Source organism: Bombina bombina, chromosome 9 (assembly GCF_027579735.1).
Source record: "Bombina bombina isolate aBomBom1 chromosome 9, aBomBom1.pri, whole genome shotgun sequence".
Lineage (NCBI taxonomy): Eukaryota > Metazoa > Chordata > Amphibia > Anura > Bombinatoridae > Bombina > Bombina bombina.
Window position 1 is genome coordinate 29066734 of NC_069507.1, and position 16477 is coordinate 29083210.

Consider the following 16477-nt stretch of genomic DNA (forward strand, 5'->3'; position numbering starts at 1 on the left):
GTTCAGAACCTGGGTTATGCTCGCTTATTTGCTAAATGTAGCCACCAATAAGCAAGTTCTATGCAGGGTGCTGAACCTAAAATGGGCTGGCTCCTAAGCTTTAAATTCCTGCTTTCTAAATAAAGATATCAAGAGAGGAAATTAAAAGTTGCTTACAATTGCTGCTCTATCTGAATCATGAAAGAAAATAATAATAATAATAAAATAAAAAAATAATTGCAAGCACAACACTTAAAGGGACAGTTGAGTCAAAATTAAACTTTCATGACTCAGATAGGGCATGTAATTTACAACTTTCCAATTTACTTTTATTATTCAATTTGCTTTGTTCTCTTGGTATTCTTTGTTGAAGGCTAAGCCTAGGTAGGCTCATATGCTAATTTCTAAGCCCTTGAAGGCCTCCTCTTATCTCAGTGTATTTTGTCAGTTTTTCACAGCTAGGCAGCGCTAGTTCATGTGTGCCATATAGATTATATCGTGCTCACTTCTGTGTAATACAAGCACAATGAGCTCACAACTATCACTCCCATTGAAAAGGTATGGAAATAAAACATTATAGTACAATGCCCCTTTAAATTTACTCTTGACTTTTGTGTAGTATTGCAATAAATTTTCATACAGGTCAAATGCAAAAACTTGCATGATAGATTAACACCTTGTTTGCTGCAATTATCTTTCAATGGTAAATTCCTGAATAAAAACATTTTGAGGCATAATGTGGGCTGGGCAGTCTGCGTAGTCTGAATGATCAGAAGCAAAAGAGGGCACACTAGATCCCCCAGACTGAGTACTTAACTAGAGTCTAATGTTAAAGGGACACTGTACCCAACATTTTTCTTTCATGATTCAGATTGAGCACGAAATTTTAAGCAACTTTCTAATTTACTCCAATTATCAAATTTTCTTCATTCTCTTGGTATCTTTATTTAAAATGCAAGAATGTGAGTTTAGATGACGTCCCATTTTTGGAGAACAACCTGGGCTGTCCTTGCTGATAGGTGGATACATTCATCCACCAATAAAAAATTGCTGTCCAGAGTACTGAACCGAAAAAAAGCAGAGATGCCTTCTTTTTCAAATTAAGATATCAAGAGAACAAAGAAAAATTGATAATAGGAGTAAATTAGAAAGTTGCTTAAAATTGCTGCTCTATCTGAATCACAAAACAACATTTTTGGGTTCAGTGTCCCTTTAAGGAAAGATAGTTGAAGAGCCTTAACAACCTCTGGTTAACTTAGAGGGGTTGTGACCACTGTTACCTGTAAGGCCAGATTTTGTGAGCAGCCCAGTAATGAAAGAGTTAATTAGGGAACCACACCCTGGAGTTAGCAAACACTACACAATACAGACAGCAAGGTGTGGTTACCTTATTAACTGTTTCACTGCTGGGATTCTCATAAAATCTGGCTTTAGAGGAAGCACTGGTTGTGACCAATCATTGGACAGATGGAAATATTCTCCTTCATCTTGACTTGATCATCTGGTTGTCACTTGATCTGTAGAAAAATAGCAGGAGCATGTGAGAGGGCTTTTCATTTGTGCCTCTGTCTCAGCCAAATATAAATCCCGGTAACTAGTGCTCCCAATATGAGAAGAAGGGTTCATTGATCATCTACAGCACATGGTATATGGGAAAAGGTGTAATTTCTTGACCCTTTCTACAAAGTGGTTATTCTAAACTATACCATTTGGGGGCGAAACAAATGGACAACAATGCTAAATATTAAGTGTGTAGAGGGTACTGGTGGGAGATCTCTTATGCAACATTCAGGGCAGTTGGCACCTTTGATGTTTGGGGGGTACAGTAAGGAATAAGCATGCATTCCACAACCCTACACCCCCTAGATCTACAACTGATTATTATACAACATGTTTAGAGTAATAAAGGGGGCAACATAACTGTATCCCCCATGGTTCTCTGGATACCACATGGCTGTCACATGACCCTCTAGATGCCATATGACACTTGCTTTGGATTTAAAAGGACATGAAACCAAATTTGTTTATTAAATGATTCAGACGGAACAAACCATTTTAAACCATGTTCCAATTTACTTCTATTATCAAATGTGCTTCATTATCTTGGTATCCTTTGTTGAAGAAGCAGCAATACATTACTGGGATCTAACTGAACACATTCAGTGAGCCAATGACGAAAGGCACATATGTGCAGCCACCTATCAGAAGATAGGTCTCAGTAGTGCATTGTTAATCCTGAGCCTGCCTTGATATGCTTTTCAATAAAGGATACCAAGATAACAAAACAAATGAGATCAAATAATTAAATTGAAAATGTTTGTTTTGTATCCTTTTAACAAATGAAGGTGCTGATAAAATAAAAATAAGTATTTTGCTTGTCTGTCTTCATTGATATTGTTACAATCTGGACACACATATACGTATGTATATAAATATATATATATATATATATATATATATATATATATATATATATATATATATATATACACACACACATATATTTGCAGAAGACTTTCTGGAGACACCCAACCTTTGGTGCATAATCTGGAGCATCAAGGATCTTCATTTTTTCAGAGTTGGCTTCTATAGTAACCTAATTATGTAGGTAATAAACAGAATCAGATTCCCTGTATTGTTGCCTTAAATGTGTTTTTTTTCTAAGCTACATCAATAATATCTGTAATGAAACTGAATACTCGGTTTAGTTTCTGTTAATAAACAATTCAATGAAACAGCAATTTAGCACAATCTGCCGGCATTAAAAGCAGGAAAAAGGTAATGGTTGTTGTCATGAAACTGGACGTGAAGAGTCCGGCAATGCATTTTTAATGTTGTTCATAGAGATACATTAAATTACGTAGAACATTTATAGTCCGCAATGAAAATAAAAATCAGTAGGGAGCAATCAAGAAAAAAACATTTAACTGTTTGGCTGCAAGAGAGGTCTGCAATGCAATGCTAGGCAATGTGTTATAGTCCTCTCTGGCAGCCAGAGTGTTAAATGAACATTAAACTCAAAATCCAGTAGTTTGTTTCTTTTAAAAATGAATTAACCCACAAAATGATTAAGCAAATTACAAACAATTTAATTGTACAATCATGATTTTGCATTTTTTTTTTTGTATTTTATATCTGCAAATTGTATTTTATTCTCTAGAACTCTAAAGACGAGAGCCTATTCTTTAGTATGTTGCGGTTTACTGACCCGGCTACCTGCTACACATTGACTCATTAGAGCGGTAAGCAAGCACATTTACTGCTGGCCTCTGATTGGCCATGGCAAAGGAGATAAGCATACTCAAGGGTGTTATTTCAAGGAGTGCATTCCTGAAGTGTTTTGGATTTACAAAATCCTGCAATTTTAACATTTATTTATTTGCACAGATTTTGCAGTATCAGTTTATCTTCAGTGGTAGTAAAGTTAATGAAAACTCTTTTAAAGGAAATAATTATTTCTTACATAAAAATAATCAATTTAGAAGACCAACAACAGCATGTCCGAGTAATCAAATTGATTTCTTTGACTATATAATTAATGGGTTGACCAGAGTGTAGCAGTAAATGTAATGTATCTAAATTTCAGCAAAGTACTTAACACTGTACCTAACAACAAACTAATTCATAAACTGTATTTCCTTGATCTAGACACAAACATTGTGAGGAATGCTGGCGTTAAAGGGACACTAAACCCCAATTTTTTCTTTTGTGATTCAGATAGAGTATGCAATTTTAAGCAACTTTCTAATTTACTCCAATTATCAAATTTTCTCTGTTCTCTTGCTATCTTTATTTGAAAAAGAAAGCATCTATTTTTGGGTTCAGTACTCTGGACAGCACTTGTTTATTGGTGGGTGAATTTTTTTCACCAATCAGCAAGAACAACCCAGGTTGTTCACCAAAAATGAGCCGGCATCTAAACTTACATTCTTGCATTTCAAATAAAGATACCAAGAGAATGAAGAACATTTGATAATAGTAGTACATTAGAAAGTTGCTTAAAATGGCATGCTCTATCTGAATCACGAAAGAAAAAATTTGGGTTCAGTGTGACATGAAACCCAATTTATTTTTCTTTCATGATTCAAATACAGAATACAATTTGAAACAACTTTCCAATGTATTTAAATTATGAATTTTGCTTAATTCTCATGATATCCTTTATTGAAGGAGCAACAATGCATTACTGGGAGCTAGCTGAACATATCAGTAAGCCAATAAAAGGAGGTATATATGTGCAGCCACCAATCAGCAGCTAGCTCTCAGCTATTCTACTGTTAATATCTATGTTCCTATAATTGCTAATATACAGTGTATGTGTATAAAAAGGACTTTAATGAGCATTTAAGACATCATTCATAATATTATATACAGTATATATACCTGGCATTCCTGCGGTCATGATCGTTAAGCGCCAGTTGGTAGACATACTCCCGCAGGTAAGTCTGTAACTCTTGATAGGTTCCAACCATCTGATTGAACGTGCTGGTAACAACATACAATTAAAGGGACACAAGTCAAAATTAAACTTTAATGATTCAGATACAGCAGTAATTTTAAACAACTTTCCAATTTACTTCCATTAACAAAATGTGCAGTCTTTTTATATTTACACTTTTTGATTCACCAGCTCCTACTGAGCATGTGCAAGAATTCACAGCATATACGTATATGCATTTATAATTGGCTGATGTCTGTCACATGATACAGGGGAGTGGAAATAGACATAGCTTTGACATTTGTCATAACAAATCTACAACTCATTTGAAGTTCACACTAAGTGCTATTGCATTGTCTTTTCATCGTGCATTTGTTGATCATGCACATTTATACTGTATTTAATGGTCCTTTAACCTTTTCACAGCCTAAAGACAATATTAGTGATTACAGTCATTTGTATATTTACAAAGTAACACACAGAGACATGCTAAACATCTATACAAAAAATAAATCAGTAGATGTCTGTTTAAAACTACAAATTGATTACAAGTATAAATTAGCTAACATCCCATATACCATAGTTTGTTTTTATGCTGTCTATTTTTGTTAGTGCATATCTAAAACTGTCTTTTTATGTTAGACATATACACCTAGATTACAAGTTCTGCGTTAGCCTTAAAAAGCAGCGTTAAGGGGTCCTAACGCTGCTTTTTATCTAACGCTGGTATTACGAGTCAGACAGGAAAGGGTCTACTGCTCACTTTACTTCCACGACTTTTGGTTACCGCAAATCCCCTTACGTCAATTGCGTATCCTATCTTTTTAATGGGATTTGCCTAACGCTGGTATTACAAGTCTTGGAGAAAGTGAGCGGTAGAGCCTCTACGTCCAAGACTCCTACCGTATTTAAAAGTCAGTAGTTAAGAGTTTTATGGGCTAACGCCGGAACATAAAACTCTTAACTAAAGTGCTAAAAAGTACACTAACACCCATAAACTACCTATGAACCCCTAAACCGAGGCCCCCCCCACACCGCAAACACTATAATAAAAAAATGTAACCCCTAATCTGCCGACCGGACATCGCCGCCACCTACATTATAGCTATGAACCCCTAATCTGCTGCCCCTAACATCGCCGACACCTATATTATATTTATTAACCCCTAATCTTCCGTCCCCAACATCGCCGCCACCTACCTACACTTATTAACACCTAATCTTCCGACCGGACATCGCCGCCACTATAATAAATGTATTAACCCCTAAACCGCTGCAATCCCGCCTTGCAAACACTATAATAAATTGTAATACCCTCTAATCTGCCCCTCCAACTTTGCCGCTACTATAATAAAGTTATTAACCCCTAAACCTAAGTCTAACCCTAACACACCGCTAACTTAAATATAATTAAAATAAATCTAAATAAATTTATTATAATTAAATAAATTATTCCTATTTAAAAAAATACTTACCTATAAAATAAACTCTAATATAGCTACAATATAACTAATAGTTACATTGTAGCTATTTTAGGATTTAAATTTATTTTACAGACAACTTTGTATTTATTTTTACTAGGTACAATAGCTATTAAATAGTTAATAACTATTTAATAGCTACCTAGTTAAAATAATTACAAAATTACCTGTAAAATAAATCCTAACCTAAGTTACAATTACACCTAACACTACACTATCAATAAATTAATTAAATAAATTAACTACAATTATCTAAACTAAAATACAATTAAATAAACTAAACTATAGTACAAAAAACAAACACTAAATTACAAAAAATAAAAAAAAATTACAATAATTTTAATCTAATTACACCTAATCTAAGCCCCCTAATAAAATAAACCCCCCCCCCAAATAAAATTCCCTACCCTATACTAAATTACAAAAGTAATCAGCTCTTTTACCAGCTCTTAAAAGGGCTTTTTGCGGGGCATTGCCCCAAAGTAATCAGCTCTTTTACCTGTAAAATAAAATACATGACCCCACCAACATTACAACCCACCACCCACACACCCCTACTCTAAAACCCACCTGATCTCCCCTTAAATAAATACTATCCCATTGAAGATCACCCTACCTTGAGCCGTCTTCACCCAACTGGGCAGAAGTCTTCATCCGATCGGGGCAGAAGAGGTCCTCCGTCCGGCCGAAGTCTTCATCCAAGCGGGGCAGAAGAGGTCCTCCATCCGGCAGAAGTCTTCATCCATCCGCGGCTCCATCTGCAAGACTTCCAACGCGGAACATCCTCCTCGGCCGACGGACTAACGACGAATGAAGGTTCCTTTAAATGACGTCATCCAAGATGGCGTCCCTTGAATTCCGATTGGCTGATAGGATTCTATCAGCCAATCGTAATTAAGGTAGGAAAAATCTGATTGGTTGATTGAATCAGCCAATCGGATTGAAGTTCAATCCGATTGGCTGATTGGATCAGCCAATAGAATTGACGTTGCATTCTATTGGCTGATCCAATCAGCCAATCGGATTTGAACATCAATCCGATTGGCTGATTCAATCAACCGATCGGATTTTTCCTACCTTAATTCCGATTGGCTGATAGAATCCTATCAGCCAATCGGAATTTGAGGGACGCCATCTTGGATGACATCATTTAAAGGAACCTTCATTCGTCGTTAGTCCGTCGGCCGAGGAGGATGTTCCGCCTCAGAGGTCTTGAAGATGGAGCCGCGGATGGATGAAGACTTCTGCCCGGCTGGATGATCACTTGTGCCCGCATTGGATGAAGAGTTCGGCCCGGTTGGGTGAAGATGGATCAAGGTAGGGTGATCTTCAATGGGGTAGTGTTAGGTTTATTTAAGGGGGGCACAAAGAATGGGATGCACCGGTAGCCAGGTATGATGAAACAGAAAGCTTTATTCAAAGAATTCTTAAAATTCATTACATTACTGCAATGGCAAATAAATCTCACACTGATGCGTGAGTGGTCTGTGTCCCACTCCAGGGACTGCTTGCTGACGCGTTTCAGCGCAAAAGGCCGTAATCACTACGGCAGTGACACGCGATACCGGAAGTGGAGTCTGATGACGTCAGACGCCAGGAGATAGAAAGAAGGCCTAGAAGCAAGGTGAGCTTGTCGAGTCACTGAGAATCAATTTCTTGTAGAATACAAGTGGTGAAAGTTGACACATACAGTGTGAAGCGGCTCTGCTTCCAGTGGGATGGTCTCAATTCCATCTTGGCGAAAACAAGTACCCGACATCGGTGTCCCAAACGGAGGTGAGTGGTGAAGATTTGAACATATAAGTTTCATATTACATTTCTGGGACAGTATTGTTCATTGGTTTTTGACATACATTTATGGTGCGGAGATAACTTTTGAAGAAACTATAGGTGCTGACACTTTATGTACGTTTTGCTTTATTTAAGGGGGGATCGGGTGGGTTTTAGAGTAGGGGTGTGTGGGTGGTGGGTTGTAATGTTGGGGGGGGTTTGTATTTTATTTTACAGGTAAAAGAGCTGAATACTTTGGGGCAATGCCCCGCAGAAAGCCCTTTTAAGAGTTGGTAAAAGAGCTGATTACTTTTGTAATTTAGTATAGGGTAGGGAATTTTATTTTTTGGGGGGCTTTTTATTTTATTAGGGTGCTTAGATTAGGTGTAATTAGATTAAAATTCTTGTAATATATTTTTATTTTTTGTAATTTAGTGTTTGTTTTTTGTACTATAGTTTAGTTTGTATTGTATTTTTTGTATTTTAGTTTATATAATTGTAGTTAATTTATTTAGTTAATTTATTGATAGTGTAGTGTTAGGTGTAATTGTAACTTAGGTTAGGATTTATTTTACAGGTAATTTTGTAATAATTTTAACTAGGTAGCTATTAAATAGTTATTAACTATTTAATAGCTATTGTACCTAGTTAAAATAAATACAAAGTTGCCTGTAAAATAAATATAAATCCTAAAATAGCTACAATGTAACTATTAGTTATATTGTAGCTATATTAGGGTTTATTTTATAGGTAAGTTTTTTTTAAAATAGGAATAATTTATTTAATTATAGTAAATTTATTTAGATTTATTTTAATTATATTTAATTTAAAGGTAATTTTGTTAGGGGGGTGTTAAGGTTAGGGTTAGACTTAGGGTTAGGGGTTAATAACTTTATTATAATAGTGGAGACGTTGGGAGCGGCAGATTAGGGGTTAATAATTGTTGGTAGGTTGCGGCGACATTGGGGGGGCAGATTAGGGGTTAATACAATTTATTATAGTGTTTGCAAGGCGGGATTGAGGCTGTTTAGGGGTTAATACATTTATTATAGTGGCGGCGATGTCCGGTCAGCAGATTAGGGGTTAATAAGTGTAGGTAGGTGGCGGCGATGTTGGGGGGACAGATTAGTGGTTAATAATTATAATATAGGTGTCAACAATGTTAGGGACAGCAGATTAGGGGTTCATAGCTATAATGTAGGTGGCGGCGGTGTCCGGAGCGGCAGATTAGGGGTTAATAATTTAATGTAGGAGTCAGCGATAGCGGGGGCGGCAGATTAGGGGTTAATAAGTGTAAGGTTAGGGGTGTTTAGACTCGGGGTTCATGTTAGGGTGTTAGGTGTAGACTTAGAAAGTGTTTCCCCATAGGAAACCATGGGGCTGCGTTAGGAGCTGAACGCTGTTTTTTTGCAGGTGTTAGTTTTTTTCTTCAGCCAGCTCAGCCCCATTGTATTCTATGGGGAAATCGTGCACGAGCACGTTTTTCCACTGGTATTGTGGGTTGAAGTGGAGCTAAATTTGGCTCAACGCTCACTTTTCTGAGGCTAACTCAGCAATTCAGAAAACTCGTAAAACCAGCGTTGTCTTAAGGGTGTGCTGGAAAAAAAAGGCTTGTTAGCACCACAGGTCTTTACCGACAAAACTCGTAATCTAGGCGATAGTTTCTATAGGTCTAATTATGCCTGATGTAATATACTTGAGATAAGGATACATTTTTGAAAATCAAAACACTGGATACAGGTAAATATATGGATTATTGGGAATAGTTAGGATTTCAGAATATTTGTATATTAGCATCTGTAAAATATCTTGGACAGGGGATGGGATCAAGTGTAAACAACAATATCTTATGTCATTTAAGGCAATCATTAAATGTCATAATACAACTTAAATGTAATTTTATACCATTTTTAATATTTTTGTATACATAGATATGATGTTTTTATGTGATGTTTAAGTTGTTCTAAATATTTTTATGTGAATCCAATTTCCTGTTTTCCCACAGGAAATTGGAACCTGTACGATCTGTATTTAAACCGGCAAGTAGTGTCATAGCATACAAAAAAAATTTCAACTGTTTTTACTTGTTTTAAATTTGCTCTTGAAAAAGACTTTTGCATACGTTGAAACGCGTTGAGCTATTAAAAATACTTTTGTACCACCTTGGGAGTAATGAATTGCTTCTTTGCTATGACATTGACGGAATTCCAGATTTGATGGAGTAAGTTGCTATTTGTAATTTTAAGTAATCTTACACACATCTGATTGGAGCTCTTCCTTGCTTTTGGCAATCTGGATTGATATTATTGGAGTCCATCCTTGGTTTCAAGCTAACTGTGAGGTCATCTATAGATGAGCAGACATCATACATCTTATGGAATGAGTATATTGCACCCTTATTAATTGGTGTTTATATACACAACAAGTCTGTTTCCTTTTGCCACCAGAAAATTAGAAGATATCTACATATCCATAGCACAATACCAAGACCAGCGCCATCTATCTTTGAAATTTTGTACACATAGTACCATCAGAAAGATCCCAGAGTACTATAATAAGAAATGTAATTGTTGTTTTAAATAAACATAGACTACCATTTGCATCCTAGAACACAAAAAAGACTCAGCCAGAGAAGATAGTAACTTACTGGTGTGCAAATGTTTTTATATTAAATATTTTATTTAAAAAAAATATTAATGAAAAATGTTTGGATTTTAGAATTCTGGATTTAGGGATATAATATAATCAGAATATTCAATGTCTAGCTCTATCTATCATCTATCTATCTATTTATCATCTATCTATCTATCTATCTATCTTTCCTCATAGTGAAGCTGTTTGTTCAATAAATTGATCATATTATTATTCAGAATATATTAAATGGACTATTGTACTCACTCTCTGTCAATGACAAGACACTGCGTGTCGTCCTCTTCAGCGATGATGTTGGCAGAACGGACATCCTCACTGCAAGAAAAGATCACAGTAAGAAATTAAGCACCCAGTCAAATAGCATTTCACGTGATTATGTTTCACAGTAATCAAGTTATTAATCAACTGAGACCCAGACAAGTCTGATTGTGCTGCTTAATTTACTGAGAAAGAAAAATTACAGACACAAGGGCTCTTTTATTAAATTACTTAATATATTTACTCTCGTGGATGCTAGAGAGCAACATTCTAAACAAAAAAATAAATGGCTGTATTTCATTAGTTTATTTTGTTATTGACATACCCTGAGCACTGTGTGTTTAAACGTTGCTGGGGGGTAAAACACATAGGCAAAGCTGTACTTCTCTCAGACACAACTCCCCCAATCAATAGCCGCAGGGGGGCGCACTGATCAGGGGCAAATGCATATACTGTAGTTCTCAGGGCGGTTATTAAAAATATAAACTGCCCTAATAAAATACTGCAGTTTATTTTCTTTAGCTTGATATTATAATGTATATGTTATATACAATACACTATATTTTTTATCCTACGCAATGTGTTCCCAATAATCTATTTTACACACTGGAAGTGTATCAAATTATTTATAACATAACTCACTTACATTTATTTTATCATTTAAAAAAGCTATTTTTGTCTGTTTAAAATCACCGCCTATACTAAAAATATGAATATTTTAGAATTCTCTGTAGAAAAAGCTATCCAATCAAGAGACAGCAGCAGCGATCAAGTTCTCAGTGTGTGTGGAAGAGAAAAAGTAATATAATTTTCCTTTTCAATTCCTTTAATATTACGCCTGATACAAATCAAAATGCGCTGTTTTCAGTGCACTGTACCTTAAAAGCACCTTTATTTTTGTATGCACAGGTTTTACTTTCAGAGTAATTAGTGTTTTCAGTATTTTGATAAAAACTCGCCACCTTGTAAACTGTGAGAAAAAAACTGTGAGATCTCTTTAGGGCGGAAGTGTTTAGATAATTTTGCTGGGATTTGAGAGTCAGTTTCATGCACGCCCATGGAATGGTAATGTTCAGCCCATTTTATGATAAAAAACAATTACGCTTTGTATTTTGTACTTAAAGTGATAGTAAATTTCAGACTATAAGAATGTTGCAATGACAAATATATTAGTTTGCAAGTAAAACCACGTAATTATTATTATTTTTTTTTTTAAAGTCTATATATATTTTTTAATAAAAGATTTATAATCCTAATTGGTATTGTCTGTTCCTCCGCCCCCCTTCATTTCCTCTTTTGGCTGAGCTGTGATGTATAGAGCAGTCAAATCCAGTCTCTACATGGGCTTTCAATGGGCTGGACTTCAAAATTGTCAAATACCACCCACTCTGATTGGATGTTCACTAGAATTGTCATAAAAAAAAGAAAGAGTTCATCCAAGTGGGCCGGCATAGCATTGCAATATAAGCATTATTACTTGCACTAATTTAACAGATGGATTAAAAACAGAAAAGGTACACATATACTTTTTTAATGGCAAAGATTACATATATGGCATTTGGGGGTTTACCATCACTTTAAGAATTTCCAAATGTTTTTTGCACATCAAGTGTACTTTAATATTTACTGTGATTTATTCCTGTGTAATTTACATACAAATGTTATGTTTTTGATTAAATATGATTTTTGGCAAACAATTTTTTTTTACGATTTTTGATGCACATTAACAATACAATTTTTTCTGTGTATTTTTGTGTGAATGGTTTAATTATTCGTTTTGTATGTTTTTTAAATTACGATTTTCATAGTGCAGTTTTGTAATGAATGCATCTTCTTTTCATATGAAAATGCAGTATATGCCCCTTAGCGAGACACGCTGGTTTCAGGGTAAAAAGTGACTTTATAAAATTCCACCAGGGAAATAGAAGTAATGGAGAGCATTCTTATATAATCTCGCCAACCCAGAGATCAGTTAACCAGAGCTCTGAGGACGCGGTAATCATTCAAGCAATCACATTTATTTTCAACTTGTAATACGAGCAGTAAGCCCAACGATCCCAAACACCCGCAATAAGCCCCTTATCGCTCGCCTGCGAACGTTAGCGCTCCATTCGTAATCTAGCCCATTCATTATTTTTTCACAAATAAAGTATTTGTATTTATGGATTTTATTTTTGAAAATGACCTTTTTTCACCCCCTATAAACTACTTTGATTTCCTACAGGTAAACCTAGAGATGTGCTCACACTCTCATAATCAGTATAGTGATCTATATCACATTCCACCTTATCTACTGTAGTTGCAGCAAACATTCCAATTCTTCTTCAGGAAAACTGGATCTAATGATTTTCTACAGAAAATCCCAATTAAAGTCTATTTTTTGTATACAAATCAGTTGATCATTATTTTTATAGGATTGCAAAAAAAAGTGTTATTAGCAGTTGAATGAGTGAAATATAGGGAAAAAAGGGAAAGTGATGTGACATAAAGTTGCAATAAGACAATGATCCCAGCAAAAGGAGTCACTGGTCCTGAGGTGAACACGGCCAGTGAATGGTGGCTATGCACATATGCTGGATTGGCTTGATGGTCACATTAATCTCTAGCCCAGTAATGCACTGCTGCTCTGAAGATGACTATAACTAAGGGGTTGATTTACATCCTTTAGAACATTGTTTCTCAGCTGGGTGTTTTGAGGAGAAGCATATGGCTGCTGTATTCAGAAGCGCTACGGCAGGGTACTAAGCATAGAGTTAATACTCGTTTAGTACAAAGTATAACTTGCACCAGCTCCTGTAGCAGATATGCCTGTGGTGGGTTAGTGATCCAAACCTACGCGTTTCAGCAGCGTTACCGGCCTTTATCAAGGTCTTGATTGCTTAATACCCTGTCTTAGCGCTTCTGAATACAGCACACATATGCTTCACCTCATAGCTTTATTGTCCCTAGATGTTGTTACAACAGTGAGCAGTACAGAAGCCACAACAGCGAGCAGTAAAGGAGCCACAGATCCACTGGAAAGCTGAAATCACCCGTGAGAGTACTTCACTGCGAGTGTACTGTAAAGACCTACCGAGGATAACCGCTCTCACACATCTGATGCACTGTATCTAACAAGACCACTTTGAAAAAAAATAACCTCCCGTGCTTGAGAGATCTGGAATGGACATCTTGTAGTCACGTGACTAAGAAGCCTCATACTTTACAGCAGTACGGTCGCTCACGATCTATAAGGTACCTTATAGCTATGCATAGTAAAAACGAATGCATTTGAAATAAATTCCTATCATCATCCTTTAAAAATTAGCAAGGATTACCAAGGATTCCACTTTAAGATTGGACTATAGATATCCTGATCACATCTACCAAAAGAACATAACTTGTGCACACGCACTATCTATGTGATTAACAAACACTATATTCTTTACATTTCAATATTTCGTAACATTTAGTAGTTTTGCATATATAGTATTTTGACTGTTTTCAATGAACTAGGAATACTATTCCAACAACGGACGAGCACCTAAATACACAACTGGCACCCCTGCTATCTAGTTTCCAAAACTTTATTGTTCAGATTTCTCAGAAACATTTTTATAACATGTAAAATATTTACAGATTAGTGTCTTTTAGACATAATGTAATTTGTAAAATTCTTCAATAGTCTCCTTTACCTAATCAAAGCTTTTTCCCCAAAGTAATCCCCAATTCCTAGAGTTTTGATTTCCTGCGGTTCCTGCGACCCCTCCACGGCCTGAGTTACACAAACCTGCAAAGAAGAAAACAAAACGGCTCAGCACAAACCAAGAACTACCATACTGTATGTTATCAGTACACATCATTTTTTATTCAACTTTGATCTTTTTCTATGACTCATGATATCCAAAGAGATTTCCTGGACTCATCTGGTCAGCTAAACTTGCTTATGCTTGTGATATCATCTGATTCAGTGAACAGTAACAATTCTAGATTTTTTCTTTCCCAAAGCAGTGAGAAAAATAACAAACTATTCCAGGTGTCCAGAGGTTATGGGTGTAGAAGGGCAATACATGCAGATACGGAAAAACAGCTAAAATACACTTAAATAACAGAGTCTATATTTTGTTATAAAAGGGATAGGAAAGTCAAAATTAAATGTGCAGGATTCAGATAGAACATGTAATTTTAAGATATTTTTAAATTCACTTCTATTTTCAAATGTGCTTTTTTGGTTTCCCTTGTTGAAAACGATTACATACATATCCTACACTAGTGGGAGCTAGCTGCTGATTGGTGCCTGCACACATTTGTCCCTTGTGATTGGCTAACTAGATGTGCTCTTCTAGCTGCCAGTAGTGCAATTCTATTCTTTCAGCAAAGGATAACAAGAGAATGAAGCAAATATGATAATAGAAGTAAATTGGAAAGTTGTTTGAAATTGTATGTTCTATCCAAATAACGAAAACAACATTTTTGAGTTTCCTGTCCCTTTAAGAAACATAATCTAGGAGCTGGTGTCAGCTGTACACTGCTTACCAAACAATCCCAGGAGTGTCCACCTGCAGGTCTGCACATGTCACATTTCCATGTATGAACCTCGTCTTCGTCGCAAGCTATCAGACTTGTAATCAGTTAAATGAAGGATTGGCAGATCAGCGACACACAGGAAAGCCAAACGTTTCATTTGCATTTATACTAGAAACAGCTTCCTTAAAATATGCACAGTGCATGAATTCTCTGCTTCTAATCTCAGCCAACAATCTGATCAGTGGGAAGCGATTTTGCTATCTGTTCTAACCATTATCGCTGCTGGAGGACTATGTTTGTAAACAATGGACAATTTTAAAGACACAGTGTAACAAGAAAATGCATAATGAGATTGCTGTAGCTGATTTAATTACCATCAGGTCTCACACAATAATCTACTGCAGGCTTTAACAATTATCTAAGTCTCATGCAATAATATAATAACATATTAGGGGCTGTTTTTGTATTTTTTTTTCTTTTTACAAAAAGAGCAAGGGGTCATGATCTCAAGCTAAAGGGTAGAAAATTCAGGAGAAATTTATTCACAGAAAGGGATGTTGGTTCATAGAAAATACTTTCATTAGAAGTGGTAAGGACAAAGACTGTGAAAAACTTCACGTTGCCTAGGATAAGCATAAGGCTATCCTACATACAAATTAATGCCTGTGATAAGTATAAGGCTATCCTACATACTAACTAATGCCTGGGATAAGCATAAGGCTATCCTACATACAAATTAATGCCTGTGATAATCATAAAGCTATCCTACATACTAACTAATGCCTGTGATAAGCATAAAGCTATCCTACATACTAACTAATGCCTGTGATAAACATAAGGCTATCCTACATACAAATTAATGCCTGTGATAAGCATAAGGCTATCCTACATTCAAATTAATGCCTGGGATAAGCATAAGGCTATCGTACATACTAACTAATGCCTGTGATAATCATAAAGCTATCCTACATACTAACTAATGCCTGGGATAAACATAAGACTATCCTACATACTAACTAATGCCTGGGATAAGCATAAGGCTATCCTACATACTAACTAATGCCTGGGATAAGCATAAGGCTATCCTACATACTAACTAATGCCTGGGATAAGCATAAGGCTATCCTACATACTAACTAATGCCTGGGATAAGCATAAGGCTATCCTACATACTAACTAATGCCTGGGATAATCATAAAGCTATCCTACATACTAACTAATGCCTGGGATAAACATAAGACTATCCTACATACTAACTAATGCCTGGGATAAGCATAAGGCTATCCTACATACTAACTAATGCCTGGGATAAGCATAAGGCTATCCTACATACTAACTAATGCCTGGGATAAGCATAAGGCTATCCTACATACTAACTAATGCCTGGGATAAG

The 16477-nt window shown here is 35.9% G+C and overlaps 1 protein-coding gene across 1 annotated transcript in view; it reads right to left on the minus strand.

Annotated features, from left to right (window-relative positions):
* Window positions 1–16477, minus strand: part of LOC128639819 (cGMP-dependent protein kinase 2-like) — a 340069-nt gene that overhangs the window by 64325 nt on the left and 259267 nt on the right. The window contains exons 8-10 of the mRNA XM_053692014.1: window positions 14253–14347; window positions 10567–10635; window positions 4363–4464 (exon numbers count right to left, since the gene is read on the minus strand). Coding sequence (XP_053547989.1) covers window positions 4363–4464; window positions 10567–10635; window positions 14253–14347 — 266 coding nt within the window. The remainder of the gene's footprint in view (window positions 1–4362; window positions 4465–10566; window positions 10636–14252; window positions 14348–16477) is intronic.